The 15,578-nt window shown below is 39.8% G+C and overlaps 1 protein-coding gene across 1 annotated transcript; it reads right to left on the minus strand.

Moving 5' to 3' along the window:
• Window positions 1–4,622: 4,622 nt before the first annotated feature.
• Window positions 4,623–7,168, minus strand: LOC117480771 (small integral membrane protein 26-like). The gene is made up of 2 exons (XM_034128227.1): window positions 6,935–7,168; window positions 4,623–5,299 (listed from the first exon to the last, which is right to left on the minus strand). Exons 1-2 carry the CDS (start codon window positions 7,056–7,058, stop codon window positions 5,136–5,138), a joined length of 288 nt encoding a protein of 95 aa, XP_033984118.1. The 5' UTR covers window positions 7,059–7,168; the 3' UTR covers window positions 4,623–5,135.
• Window positions 7,169–15,578: the final 8,410 nt, after the last annotated feature.

A 15,578-nucleotide genomic window follows, 5' to 3' on the forward strand; every position in this document is an offset into this window, starting at 1 on the left:
CAATGTAAAGTAATTCACACAGCCTCTTCCCTCTTCTCTCTGTGAGGAGCAGCAGGTTCAGCTTTCAAAACAAAGTAACAAAACACAAAAATTGCATAAATATGTCGTGTAGTAATAGATGTATTTATTTTCTTCTCAAGAGAGTACCAGAATGTGTATTTTATGTTAGTATTTCAAAAAATCTCCTGGGGGATAATCCCCCCAGACCCCCCTGCAGGGGTTGGGTTTTCAGCATGACAACTTTTTCACCTATGGGGAAATTGCAGGATTGGCTCCAGGTCGCCCTTTTTATTTACTACAAGACAAATGTGCCTTTTTATTTCATACAGTTCAATTTGGATTGAGACAGGGAAATAATCTAAACCTCACGCGTGGCGTTTCACTGTCAAGGGGGGCAATATAGCGTGTATGTAATTACATTGCAAATACAGACTTGAGCCCCACCACTGTATGGGTTAGCCCTACCATACATTACCCAACAAAAATACTCTGGAGCCGCCACTGCTTATACTTGAACTCTACAAGATTTCAGTGGAAGATATTTTTATTTGACTCATTATCCCGTTTATCTAAAAGCAGAAGTGGGAAGTAAGTACATTTACTCAATACTGTACTTAAGTACAATTTTGAGATACTTTGTACTTTATTTGAGTATTTCCATTGTATGCTACTTTGAAAGTACTTCTACTCCACTACAATTCAGAGGTAAATTGTGTACTTTTACTTCATTAAATGTATTTTATGTATTCATTTATTTAACAGGGACAGTTAGGGCTGTGCGCTTATGGCAAAAATCATAATCACGATTATTTGGGTCAATAATTGATATCACGATTATTAAATACGATTATTCATTGACAAAATCCATTTATTGAACTTTAAAACAAATACAAATAATAATTTGAACAGTATCTTTTTAACTGTTGATTACCCTGAACGTATAATTCAACTGAAAAACCAATACAAAAATAAATAAAATAAATGATACATTTAAATAAATAATATCAAAATAATAAATACCAATAAACAAGATCAACAAATATTTTGGAGCGCACTTCCCCAAGCTAATAAACATATATAAATATGATAAATACAAATAAATGAGACCAAAATTAATTAGATCAAATATGTTGCAGTGCAGTCACAACCTAGCAAAGCTAAATAATTGTTTTTTTCGATTATGTTGTTTTCGTAATTGTGGCAGGCCAAAATCGTAATTGCGATTAAAATACGATTAATTGCACAGCCCTAGGGACAGTGCACATTAATCAACATTTCTGTAAATGTGCCAGAGTTAGGCAAAAGGCTATTTTTCATCTGTAGTCCCTGGAAAGATTGTGTAAATCACCCTAATACCTTTAGTTACTTTACTATAACTACATATAATCAAGTGTTAAATCAGACTTTAGTTCCACCTGGAGTAAATCCACAAGCTACCCTGCAGTATACAAAGTCATTCAAACTAGCTGCACCTTTACCAGCTTTGAGAACACTTTCATGATCAATCATTATAAAACATATCATATATATTATTCTGAAATGGACCAATCTGCATAGTGAGTACTTTTACATTTGGTACTTTAAGTATTTTTAGATGATAATACTTTTCTACTTTTACTTGAGTAACATTTTGAATGCAGGACTTTTACATGTAACAGAGTATTCCTACACTCTGGTACTTCTACTTTTAATTAAGTACAAGATCTGAGTACTTCTCCCACCTCTATCTGAACCTTTGAGCATATGCTATGCTAAGTTAAACCTTAAATGTAAAGAACAGGGGTATATAAACTTGCTTAAACGTGTTCCACCTCCTGGGGGTACAACATACAAATGATGTCTACATGTTAATACAAAGGTAATAAGTAATGGTACATATGTTAACTCTGACATTGGTTATTTTATCTTTCAAAGCAGGAAATGTCATCTTTGAGTCCTTAAAGTTTAAGTCCTAATTATTTTACATATCATTTATTACAGTTTCGAAGGCCGTACTTTCAAATGAATATTATCAACTCAACTACATTTTACAAGTAATATCAATTAAAAGGATGTAAAAACTAGTCTTTCAGAGGTTCAAATAGCATTACATATTTGAAAATGACTTGCAGGGAATGAGATTTCAAATGTTCTCTTCATAAATAAATGCTTAAATTGGTGTAATAGCCTCACTATGTGACATATATGCAATAAGTGCCATACAATGTTGAATTTATAATATTAACACCTACAATAATACAATATAACATCACATGTATCAGGTATTGTATGAATAGATATGTCCTACACAAGGGGCGGCGCCAGGGGGGAGCTAGGGATTGCCAAAGCACCCCCTAAGCACCCCCAAGAAATATGTTTTTTTTTTTTTTTTTTTTTTTTAATCAATTATTATTATTATTTTTATTAAATTAAATTAGAAAAATGATTGATTAGATCAATGCAAATGTGAAACAAACTAATTTTTGACCAAAAACATAAAGCCAACACAGGTGATATGATTAGGCCTATAGAGAACCGCAGTGACGCGTCCTAACACCCGGAAGTAAACTCCTTCCGGTTCCTTCGTCAAAAACGCAATGCAATTTCTCCATAGGATTTTGGAAAATAGCTGGAAATAAGGTCTGTGGTTGACACACATTTAGGAGACGGATCACGTTTTGTTCAGCCGGATAATCTCCACATGTCTACCCTACTTTTATAATTTTCGAATCATAAATCTAATCGCCAGAAGCAAAATGCTAACGTTATGCTATAAAGGAACTACAGCAGGGTCGCTGCTTCAGCGTCACGCCAACTTAAGATCCATATTCAAAACTACAGATTCTAAATGGTACAAGTTGAAGCGTTTGTTTGAACAGTTTGCAGGAGGCAGGTACTTGCTTTCAAGCAGAACAGAGCAAACAAACTTAGCGGGAGTGTTTTACGTGTTCGGTGTAATGACGTGAAACGGCCTGGACAACTTCTGTAGTCCTATTCAGCCACATGTTAACAACTATCGTTTTTCAGACACGTAAACTCTTCAAAAATCACCAGCGGGGTCACTGCTGATGTATTTAATGTCGTAGAACAAAACGTGATCTGTCTCTTCAATTTGTGTCAAACACAGACCTTATTTCCAGCTATTTTCCAAAATCCTATGGAGAAATTGCATTGCTTTTTGTCGAAGGAACCGGACGTGGTAAAAATGCTAACTTACTTCCGGGTTATAGGACGCGTCACTGCGGTTCTCTATGGCCAGCACCAGCACCCATTAGATTTTTGACCTACCCATAGGCTAAATTACTTTGTGACACTTGAGTGACTTCCTGTTAGCTAGAGCGCCAAATTATTTGCTAACATGGATGTTGAGCAAAGTGAAAAATGTATCGTTTTTTAGTCCTTAAACGTCCACGTGTGGACACTCAATCAAAACCACCTGAAAGCGAGAGGGATTCTGCACATAATAGGCCTCGTGAGGCAGAGGCTGAAGGTGTCACGGTCACCGACCAGGAGGAGGACCAAGAAAAGCCGTGGGAGGATGGAGATGAGGAAGGCGCGGAAATGCCCGGCCCCGCGGCTGCACCTGACGCATTGTTTTGTTATGAAGACGTCTAATGGTAAGTGCATGATGATGCACCTCCTCTGTTGCCTATTATAAATGTAATGCATTGATGGTTGAGGCAAACATTCTGACTGTTTATAGTTATTTATATGTGGCCTACTTGTGTTTAATTTTATGTTCAGAGCCAGAGGTGTGTTAGGCTTGTGGACCTTACCCGCTGTAACAGTTGTAAATATGCAGTGAAGTTTGTTTGTACATCATTTAAATTAGTATAATCACACTAATTCTGTGTTCTTCGTTTATTTATGTTCAATACCTGACAAGGTCGGAGATCAGTGGGCGGAACTTCTGAAATGTAGTCACTGTACTCAGAAGATTCTTTTTGTGGGTACACCCCCCCTTTATATTGTGTTCCTCTTCCCTTTTTGTTTTTGTAAATGTTTCCATGTGAGAGGAGTCACTGTGAGGGATACAAAATGTTATACTGATTTGTTATATCTGTCGTCAGCTTGTCAGTGATTAAAAGGAAATAGTCTAAACTGTATGCTGGCTCGGGTCTCATCCATCCATGAACAACGCAAAACACAACGCAGAGACCGCTTAATGTTGCTCTCAAAGTGCACCAATTGATGCATTTAACTTCAATATTTAAAAAAAAATCTTCGCGGGGGAACATGCCCCCGGACCCTAGAGGAGGTGAGGACCCTCCTATAGGATGTTAGGTCCACCCCCCACTTGTAAAAATAGCACTTTACCCCTGCTTACACCTATATGCCGTGAGCTGATTATCGAGCCTTCATTGTAACAGTCGCAGGTACATTGTGTGTGTGCGTGGGGATTGTTGCAGTAGAAAGTTCCACTGTAGTGCCCGGTACATTAATGGGAAACCCTAAATGTTTGAGCACCCTTTATGAAACGTCAAGCTACCCCACAGCACCCCCTAGAGAAAATCTCTGGCGCCGCCACTGGTAACCACAAAAATTGTAATAAATACGATTTCTTAAAATAGAATTCAGTTGGATATATTAAAGCTGCACTTTCTGCTGGTGTTGAGCAACATTATATTGAAAAGTGTATCTAATTCACTTCATAGGGCTTTTTAATGGAGGACATTTTGACATGTCACAGTAGGAAAAGCAAAGTGTAAATAATACATTTAAAGATGAATCAATTCAATCAGATGCAGTGTCAAACTTTTAACATTTCAAACAGGAAGTATACTTCATGTTGTCTCAGTCCTCACCCAGAATGATGACAATATATTTAGGTAATATCAAATATCCCCAAATTGTTAAACACTCCGCTTTCATAGTTCTTCTTACATCAGGAAGAGATTTAGTTTATTAGTAGTCGTGGGAACTTGGTTGACAATGTTTTGGCTAGTATTGAATGTTGTTGACAGAATCACAATACAATATATGAGGGGACAAAGCATTAGCATCAGAAAAAATCTGAAGCTCCCTCCCACCTGCACAACGCTTGAATTATTCTTAAGGGAATACAGATAATGTCCACAAAAGCATCAATTCATAGTGCATTATTCAAACTTGCTCTTGACAAGTTCAGTGTTCATGGTCTTTTTGCACTGATGCAGCTATTCGTCTCTCCCAGGATTGTTGGAGGACGAGATGAAATTGTAGATCCTCGTGGTGTACGGGACAAAGTCTTTCTGGCAGACCACCACGGTTTTGGAGTGTTCCGTGATGAAGTGGAGCTCAGTTTTATCTTCTGGCAGCGGCACCTCTTCTTCTTTTTTCACTAAGTTCAAGGGAAAAGTAAAGAGTAATTTAGAACTGACATCATATATACGTCAACTTTTAATCTCTGATCATTATTACTTTGTTGTTGACAAAAAATGGTGGTAACTGTAAAGGAAACAAAATAGATCTCTTCAGATCTCCTGTCATTTTACTGAAATACTTAATCTGATATAAGTGGCAGTTTTTCTATGATGTATTTTATGTGTATAGTTTATTTAGTATTAAGTTAGTCTATTTTAGTGTATTATACATTATTTTGAATATTTTTTGTTTACTCGATACATACTTTATAAATATAATTCTACTATTAATATGTATATTTGTACTGTTTGTTTTTGTTTGTTTTTTATGTATGTGCAATGCTCTTGTAACAAAACACTTTCCCAATTTGTGATTTAAAAAAGTATGTGTAATCTTATTTAATTAATGTTGCAATGTCTATTTAAGAAATGAATAAAGTAAAAAAATGTAAGTACTTTCATCCCAACCTTTTCATTAGGCTACTTAATTATTGTTTTCATTTAATGGTGTCTCTGAAGCCAAAGACAAATATCCAGACAGTGGACAATTAGGATATTTATTTTATTATATTCTAAAAATAAATGTGTTAAAAAGCAATTTATAAAAGCACACGTCTTAATTTGATATGCAACCGTCAGATAAATTCAGGGAGGGCAGTATAAAATACCATATATTTTTTCTCTGCAAGGAGGAGGATTAATAGTGCCATACAGTGGAATTAACCAAGTACTAGTACCTCAAAAAGGTTACTGAACTACTTCACTTGATAAAACAATATGTATTCTAGACAACTCTGCTGATTACAGCCCAACAGTTAAACCTATAGATAGTGATATGGGTAAGGTGAATACTTAACAAGGTAACTTGCACTGGAATAGAAAATAAAGCAAACGTGTGCAGAGGTGGCAGTACTCAGATTTTGTAGTTAAGTAAAAGTAGAATTACTGCAGTGTAAAATACTCAGTTGTTAAGTCCTGCATTTAAAATCTTACAAATACAAAAGTATTGGTATCAAAATATACTTGAAGTACCAAAAGTAAAAGTACTTATTGTGCGTAATAGCTCAATTCAGAATCATGTATATTAAATGACAGGATTATTATTTGTGATGCATTAATCTGTTGATCACAGCTGGTAAAAGTGGAGCAACTTTTGATGCCTTTATATACTGCTGCTGGATATCTTAGACTATAATTATATCATAGTTTATTTATTTGTTTATTCATATTTTTGAATTAGCTCATAATCTGAATCTGAAAAGTAACTCATTTTGTCAAATAAATGTAGTTGAGTAAAGAGTACAACACTTTCCAAATTGTAGTGGAGAAGTACAAAGTAGCATAAAAAAATACTGAAGTAAAGTACAAGTACCCCACAATTGTGCTTAAGTTAAATACCTGACCACACCACTGCATGTGTGTAGTATAGAACGATAACAGAAAAATAATAAAATAAGCAGACTTTAATTGAAATGACTGAGACATATAGGTTATGGTTCCGTTCAAGAGTTATTGACTGCTAAAGTAAATTAGCGTGTGTGTGTGTGTGTGTGTGTGTGTGTGTGTGTGTGTGTGTGTGTGTGTGTGTGTGTGTGTGTGTGTGTGTGTGTCACCTGGCAGGTCATCTAAGCGGCCTGTGTATTTGTAGAAAGCGTATGTTCCGACCATAGTCCAGACCCCGGTAGCGTACACGATAGCCATCCTCTTGTTCCATTTGAACAGATCGTTGACATGCATGGCTGCAGTCTGCTGCTGCACGCGGACTGTGGTGTCTGTTATGAAGGGCTTTGCGTGTCTTTCAGTACGTGCTCTCAGGGCGCCGCCATGACACTCACCCGGAAGTACAACTGTTACGAAACACTTCCGGTCAAGACTTCAAACGTTTTATCGTTATTTTTTATTTTATTATTTTACTTGTGTTTATTTTTATCATGAATATCATATATTTTGTTTACAAAAGAGTTGACACCAGGGGTAGACATATAGAGTAATACACAATTACATCAAATAAATGAATTAAAAAAAGGGAAAATACAGTTTCATACTTAAATATTAGTTAAATACACACATTGCTTTATCGTTATTACTAGGGTTGGGAAGGTTACTTTAAAAATTGTTTTCCATTACAATGACTAGTTTCATGTAAAAAAAAATGTTTTCAGTAACCTAATCTCAGGTGTCCACCTGCTGCATTTAAAAATGATATTTTAAATAAAGAAGAATGAACGTTATATTCATAATGAAAACCAAGTAAAGTTCAGTCAGTACATCTACCTATAATATCTTGATCTTTATTTTAAAATGTTTTGTAATATTGTAATCCAGCTAGTAATCCCCATTTTTTTTTTTTATGTACCATTAATCTGATTACACATTTGTATAGTAACTGTAAGGGAATCATATAGTATGATATAATAATCAATAACAAAAGCTGATCAAACTCTGCAAAGACTTCATTCTTATTTATTTTTCTGTGTGCAGGGCAAGAAAATGAGGAAGAGACAGGCTCCCTCCAGCAATGAAGTTAAAACAAGGTTTTCATGTGAAATGTGATGAAAACGTATGACATGTGACCACACCGGACCATGTGACTGGATTAGATCACTGATTCCTAAATCACATGATTTAGGAATCAGGAACTACACACAGATTTACTCTTCTTTCAAACAGTTAAATTAACTCAACACTTTTGACTTGGAAATGTACAACAGATTCTGGAGCGAGGGTTTAACTAAAGACTGAATTGTGTTCTGTTACAAGAGAAATCCCAGAAATCTCTTTGGATTGACTGTATTTACTAAAGTGCTGTTGAGCAGACAGTACCTTCCTCCTTAGAGGCAGCGATACAGACTGTGGGGGTGCAGCTGCCCCTCTCACAGAGGCCGGTGACACTGTCTCTGATCATCATGGAGCAGCTGATCTAAACTGCCTCCTCCAGCCATAATCAGGATGCTTCCTTTACAAATAAATACAATTGCACAAAGCACTTATAAAAAAAAAATTGAAGCATTTTTAAAAGCAGTCATGATGTTGGTTAAACTCAGGAAACCAGAATCAACACCAGACAGTAGTTTAGTTTAGTTAGGTGAAGCTAATTAACTGGCAGCTGAGTGAATAAGTAACTAATTAATTGTTATGATATTAGGGTCATGCAGAGTGAGATGAGATCGCTGTCCGTTTAAGAGAGAGAGAGAGGGGTGAGGCTCTTCATGTTTTGAGGGATGACATTTATGGGAAAGTGTCTGTAGCCTACAGTAACAGGAATGAGACTGAGCAGGACGTGATAGGCGTTGAAGTTTTCACTAATGCTGTGGGAGATGCAGAAATTGTACAAAAACTGTTGGAGCAGCAGCCTCAGCAACACACTCTCACTCCCTAAGCGTCCAGGAGCGACGCTTGGTCAGGGTCCCGTGGCGTGCAGTTGGAACGCGCTGAGGTTCCTTCAGCTTCATAAACGGACGCAAAGAGCTTTCAACTGATTGCAATGTATTCCCATCGGCGGCGGTATTTGACGCTCATGGAAGCACCGCATCCGTTTATGTCGGCGGCTGTTTAAAGGCAATGTGAGCGTCCATTCCCATTGGATAACGGAGGATTTTACACCCGGAAGTAACTATTCCCCTTACTGTCGATTGATTTTACAGTGATATCTGCACTACTCATCAACTCAAAAACACCAGATTATCCTTGTTAATTACACAACATTGATTGATTTAAATTGTGTGCAATGCTTTTGAGAAACAAATATTTTTTCGGAGTTTAGGATGGCAGAAGACACTACACTACCCAGACTCCTCAGCTATCGTTTAGGACTACACCATGTGCTTTGTTTGACAAACCCCGTGATTAGTTCTCAAGCTCTGTGATTGGTTGACCTCCAACTGCATTCCATATTAAAAAGAAAACGGTTCGTAAAAGATAAAATCATACTTTATTCTGCAGTGCTTGCTTTACTCTTTGAAAGTCATCACATGAATGCATTGTAATAAATGGTTCGGCTGCATTAAATATTACACATCTGTCGTAGTTCTTTATTTATCTACATAGATCGGGCCTCAGAATAGACCGGAAACTATTCTTTTACCGTTCTGTTTTAATTTCACAATAAAGTTAGTAGTAATATTTTGTTTTGATATTATTGTTTTTTATTAACTACTAGACCGCTGGGTCATGTTAAGACCATCTTTTCTGTGTTGCTGTGGGGTTTTTCCATCGCTTTTGTGTTACAAATATCAAAACAATAACAAAATATATCCGTCGTAAACTAAACCGGAAACAGCAGTATATTTTATTTTGTTAACACTGTAAACTTGACAGCTTTTTAACCCGCACCTCCTACTGGTTAAAGCACGTTATTACACGTTTAGAGTAATGCAATGCAGGTAGATTGTGTTGCTTTTTAATGACTGTTTAAAATGCCTTTTTCTTAATGTCTTTCATTTTTGTAAAGCACTTTTGAATGTCTTATATTTTATGAAAACATTTAAATATTAAGAGTATATACAAAATAGGAGGAAAGTAGAAGGTCAATGATAGAAATATAGAATAGAAAATATCAAGAAGATACTGTAAATGGTATCTAGAATAAAACAGTTTAGTGCCGGATGTACAAAGAGATTAATAGGAGGATGTGCAAAACAGACAAACTAATTAGGCTTTATTTAAACATTAAATAATACTTTAGGTTATGGTCTTCTTTTAAATACATGTAAGCAAAAAGCTTTGGGGGTATCTATATTAAGCCTGACAAAGTACTTAACGTTTAATATATTGCATGGTTTGTTTTGGGACTTGACAATCAACTTTCCTGCAATGTTAACTATGTTGAAGCACTTATTTTAACCGATATTATACATATTTATTATACTCTTATAAGATGTATGTAGATAGAATAAGAAATGTGCAGAATATGACAGTTTAATGGTGGAGGTACACACATATTGATAGATCTCTTGTTGAGGAAACTATGACCCAAGTTTGTCATCATTGCATAACTACACCGTAGTTGTGTATATGATATTTCAATAAACCTTTGAAAATCTTGAAATCTTTAAAGGGATGTGCAAAATAGCCATTATATACAGTTTTTGATGAACGATTAGAGAATAACGAGTAATGAATATGCTTTATAGGAATCTGCAGATACATTTTTTGTCTTCTCAAGCACCAACTATCAAATATCTCGCCTGATTGTTTGCACTTGACACCTTCACTGAATTTTACTCAGGTGTAACTAAAGTCTGATTTAAGGGTTGTTTATATTTCACATCATTAATCCAAATCTGTAAAGTAACTGAAATAAATGTAGTAAAAATACCAGGTTAACCTTAAAGAAAGCCCTCAGGATTATAAAAGACCCCCATCACCCCAGCCACAAACTGTTCTGTCTGCTGCCGTCTGGCAGGCGGTACCGCAGCATCCGGACTAAAACCACCAGACTCAGGGTGTCAGGGTTGAGCGAAGCAGGCAGGACCCAAATGCAGATTTCACAGAAAACACCTTTATTAAAAGGCTACAAGAAAAATACAAAGCTCTTCCCAGTGAACACAGTCAACGACAAACAAGGATCTAACAAAGACAGACAGAAAAAACAGAACTTAAATACACACAGGACTAATCAAAGAAACAAGAGACAGGTGAGGAGGGAGGAGAAAGCACAGAGGCACCAGGTGAACACAATCAGGAAAACAGGTAGGAGGGAACACACAGACAGGAAACCAAAGACAGATCTAGACAAGACAAAACACAACGCAGACAGAAAACCAAAGACAGATCTAGACAAGACAAAACACAACACAGACAGATCGTGACACAGGGACAGCTTCATCCGACAGGCCAGAAGACTATTAAACACCTGAACTTTGAAACAACATCCATAACATTCATACTCGAGAGGGGACTTGAGAAGGAACTTGAGAGAGGGCTTGGGAGGGGACTTGAGAGGGGACTCGAGAGGGAACTCGAGAGGGGACTCGAGAGGGGACTCGAGAGGGGACTCGAGAGAGGACTTGAGAGGGGACTCGAGAAGGGACTTGAGAGAGGACTTGAGAGGGGACTCGAGAAGATACTCGAGAGGGGACTTGAGAAGGAACTTGAGAGAGGGCTTGAGAGGGGACTTGAGACGGCCGGTACACCGACAGGACACGGGGGGTTGGCGTCGGCCGGAGAGCCAACAGGACACGGGGGACTGGCATCGGCCGGTACTCCGACAGGACACGGGGAGCTGGCGTCGGCCGGAGAGCCAGCAGGAGACGAGGTGCTGGAGTCGGCCGGTACACCGACAGGACACGGGGGGCTGGCGTCGGCCGGTACGCCGACAGGACACGGGGAGCTGGCGTCGGCCGGAGAGCCAGTACTGGAGCCGAAACTGGAGTCGGGACCATGGCTGCTGGGGCCGGAACCATGGCTGCTGGGGCCAGGACTGAGGCTGGAACCATGGGTGCTGGGGCCAGAACTGGGGCCGGAACCATGGCTGCCGGGGCCAGAACTGGGGCCGGAACCATGGCTGCTGGGGCCAGAACTGGGGCCGGAACCATGGCTGCCGGGGCCAGAACTGGGGCCGGAACCATGGCTGCCGGGGCCAGAACTGGGGCTGAAATCATGGCTGAGTGGGCCGGTTCTGGAGCCGGAACCATGGCTGCTGGGCACGGAACCGGAACACGGAACCATGGCTGTGTGGGATGGTACTGGAGCACGGTACCATGGCTGTGTGGGCCGGCACTGGAGCACGGAACCATGGCTGCTGGGGCCTGTACCGGAGCCCAATGTATGGCTTCAGGGGCTCGGGCTGCTAGCCTGGACTTGCGACTCCGCCTTTTGGAGGCTCCGTGGACCTCCAAAAGCCAGACGAGTACCCGAGAACTGATCCTGGACAGGAGTAGGAAATGGGGAAGAAGCAGGGGCTGACTCCAGACAGAACAAACCGAGACGTATGGTGTCAGGTAGGGAATTGGGAGGCAGGGGGCTAGCAGGCCGGGAATCACATGTCGAGAGGAAGTCCAAAATCCAGTCAGGTAAGAACTTAACTAAACATGGCTCCTCTGTTGCCACCTGGTGAGCCTCTGCCAGAGCAGCCTCTTTCTGAACACTGGACGCTCCCCTCCACCTACCATAGCAGCAAGCCAATGAAAAGGTAACATTAAGTAACTCCACCTCAAATGGATCATCTGCTGGGTCCATTTCTGGTTAGATCCTTCTGTCAGGGTTGAGCGAAGCAGGCAGGACCCAAATGCAGATTTCACAGAAAACACCTTTATTAAAAGGCTACAAGAAAAATACAAAGCTCTTCCAAGTGAACACAGTCAACGACAAACAAGGATCTAACAAAGACAGACAGAAAAAATAGAACTTAAATACACACAGGACTAATCAAAGAAACAAGAGACAGGTGAGGAGGGAGGAGAAAGCACAGGGGCACCAGGTGAACACAATCAGGAAAACAGGTAGGAGGGAACAGGTAGGAGGGAACACACAGGTTGCGGTCGAATAGTCCATTTAGCTTAGGAACCTTCCTAACGGAGTGAAATTACCCGGAAGTCCCTCAGTGGCAGCCATGATAAGTGCCGTTCGAATTCTCTAAATGAAAGGAAAGGAGGTTTCAAACTTCCTTTATAACCTCCTTTAGTTTAGGAACCACTGGACCTCCCTAACCTAAAGGAGAGGAGAAAATGCTGCCCCACAATGCCTTGCGGCTGCCGCATTTGCCATCACACAACAGTCGGCCGTTCACGGAAACAACCGATTATGAACGAGAAATTATATCATGAAAGTTACGGTGCTTATTAAGCATTTTAAAACGTATGTGGTAAGTTGCCAAAGTGCTTTGTTTTGAACGTTCATCAGTATTATAATCAAAAAGAGAAATATGAACGTTAGTTTTTACTGAAATGATCAAATAAAGTCAACATTTCACAGTCTTTACTGAGCTGTGTGGGGTTTGTTCAACTTTTAAGATGTTTGAATGGTGATATACACAGTGATAGATGTTAAGGACTAACGTTTATAATAAATACATTTGTATTGATTTTAAGATCTTTTCATACAGTCATACGTATTGGGATCATTTGTATTAATGTGGACCGGAGGGAGAGGGTGACGAGCATAAGTTTCACTTTCCTTTTTTATTTCAATTCCAACTTTGGTCATGAAGAATATGTTTCTCTGTTGTCCACGTTCATAACGCATAAAACAACAGCATCAGAGCACGGTGCAGAGTCTCTAGATGAGTTTACAGTAGTCCCTCGTTCTTATTAAACATCCATGTTGTAGTCCGCTGTATAGAAAACTGTAGTTTCCATAGTTTCCCCACAGCAGCAGACGCACATTTATGACCTCCGCTGGCACATCATAAACACGTCGGATAGTGAAAGTGCAGTCGGATTCTCTAAAGTATCGCAGTCTCTTCTCCTAAATCCTTTTGAATTCTCCTATCCACTATCCCTTAACCCCATGACGTTTCACTCCGAGGTCAAGGAATAGACGATAGGGTTAGAACTTAGGAGCTGTTTTTTTGGAGTACTCGACCGCAACCACAGACAGGAAACCAAAGACAGATCTAGACTAGACAAAACACAACGCAGACAGAAAACCAAAGACAGATCTAGACAAGACAAAACACAACACAGACAGATCGTGACACAGGGACAGCTTCATCCGACAGGCCAGAAGACTATTAAACACCTGAACTTTGAAACAACATCCATAACATTCATCTGGCTGCTACTTAGAAATTATTTGTTTAATACAGGGGTGCCCAACCAGTCGATCGCGGGGAGATTACCAGTCGATCGCGAGATCATACTTGCCAACCTTGAGACCTCAGAAATCGGGAGCATTTCCAAAACCACCGCGGGGAGGGGGGGGGGGGGGGGTGGTTAGTTAGTTAGCTAGTGCTAGTGCTAGTGGATCGCCGGAGCTGTATTAGATTAACATTAACATGCTTCTTGTAGTTGTAAGTGCACTGCCTTGCGGCCTGTAGCACCATCCTTGATGGAGCATATGTGTGGGCTGGACCTGTATTTTACAGGAAAGAGGGTAGAATTGTTCTGTTTGCTGTGACTATCTTCCTCACCCTCTCAGACTTTCAGTTGCGCGCGCTACCAAAGAGACGCGCTACCATGGAAACCAAACAATGGTGTAGCTGTATTAAAGTCCGAGTGGAAACAGTCCTGAGTAAATCTGATTTTGTCAGAAATCGGGAGAAATGCGGGAGAAATATGACCCCGGGAGGAAACCGGGAGAGGGCAATGAAATCGGGAGTCTCCTGCGAAAATCGGGAGGGTTGGCAAGTATGCGCGAGATGTGTCTAAAAATAGAACAACAATATTCAGTTTTATCGTTAATGTCCTATAACTAGGGCTGTCAGTCGATTAAAATATTTAATCGCGATTAATCGCATGATTGTCCATAGTTAATCGCGATTAATCGCAAATTAATCGCACATTTTTTATCTGTTCTAAATGTACCTTAGAGGGATATTTTTCAAGTTTTTAATACTCTTATCAACATATGAGTGGACAACTATGCTTTATATGTTTGTTTATTATCATTTGAACAATGACAAATATTCTCATGAATATTAAACACAACAACCTCTGAACATTACAAATATTCGCCTCAATTCAACCTAGAACCTCTCTCATACAATAATGTGTGTGTGTGTGTGTGTGTGTGTGTGTGCGTGTGCGTGTGCGTGTGCGTGTGTGTGTGTGTGTGTGTGTGTGTGTGTGTGTGTGTGTGTGTGGACACTGTGATGGATCGTTGGAGCTATGTGCAGCTCAAGGCATATATGCCTGTGTGTATGAGCTGTGTTGCGCGCACTATCCGTGCTGAGTGTGCTGTCTGGCTACCTGCATAAAGTCAAGTGCTCTGCGCAGTTGTCGGCGAAATCTCGCTCCTCTGTTTTCATTGAAACAGCTCCTTATATCCGTTAGCTCAGCTAGCTAGCACCAGATGCTAACAAACAACACGTAAGGTGTGCTTCGCTCGCGCCACACATACACACACCCTCCCGGTCCTCCCGATGGCCAGTCCGGGCCTGCCGGTGAGCGTGGAAGTGTGGTCTGCCACAAGCGGGCAGCAGGAGCGGGGCTGTCAGCTTCAGCTTGTAGATGGTGTTTTACACTCGATGCGCTCTGAAACTACGGCGGCCGAGGACAAAAAATACACATGCGTTAATCGCGTTAAAATAATTAGTGGCGTTAATTTTTTTTTGCGTTAACGCGTTATTAACGCGTTAACTTGACAGCCCTACCTATA

The sequence above is a fragment of the Trematomus bernacchii genome, unplaced genomic scaffold, assembly GCF_902827165.1.
Source record: "Trematomus bernacchii unplaced genomic scaffold, fTreBer1.1, whole genome shotgun sequence".
NCBI classification, from domain to species: Eukaryota; Metazoa; Chordata; class Actinopteri; order Perciformes; family Nototheniidae; genus Trematomus; species Trematomus bernacchii.

Bases quoted from the DNA above. Each gene is read 5' to 3' on its own strand.
- LOC117480771 (XM_034128227.1), bottom strand. From the start codon at position 7,058: ATGCATGTCAACGATCTGTTCAAATGGAACAAGAGGATGGCTATCGTG. The intron at 5,300-6,934 runs GTGACACACACA...CCTTGAACTTAG, and splicing joins CCGCTTAGATGACCTGCCAG to TGAAAAAAGAAGAAGAGGTG.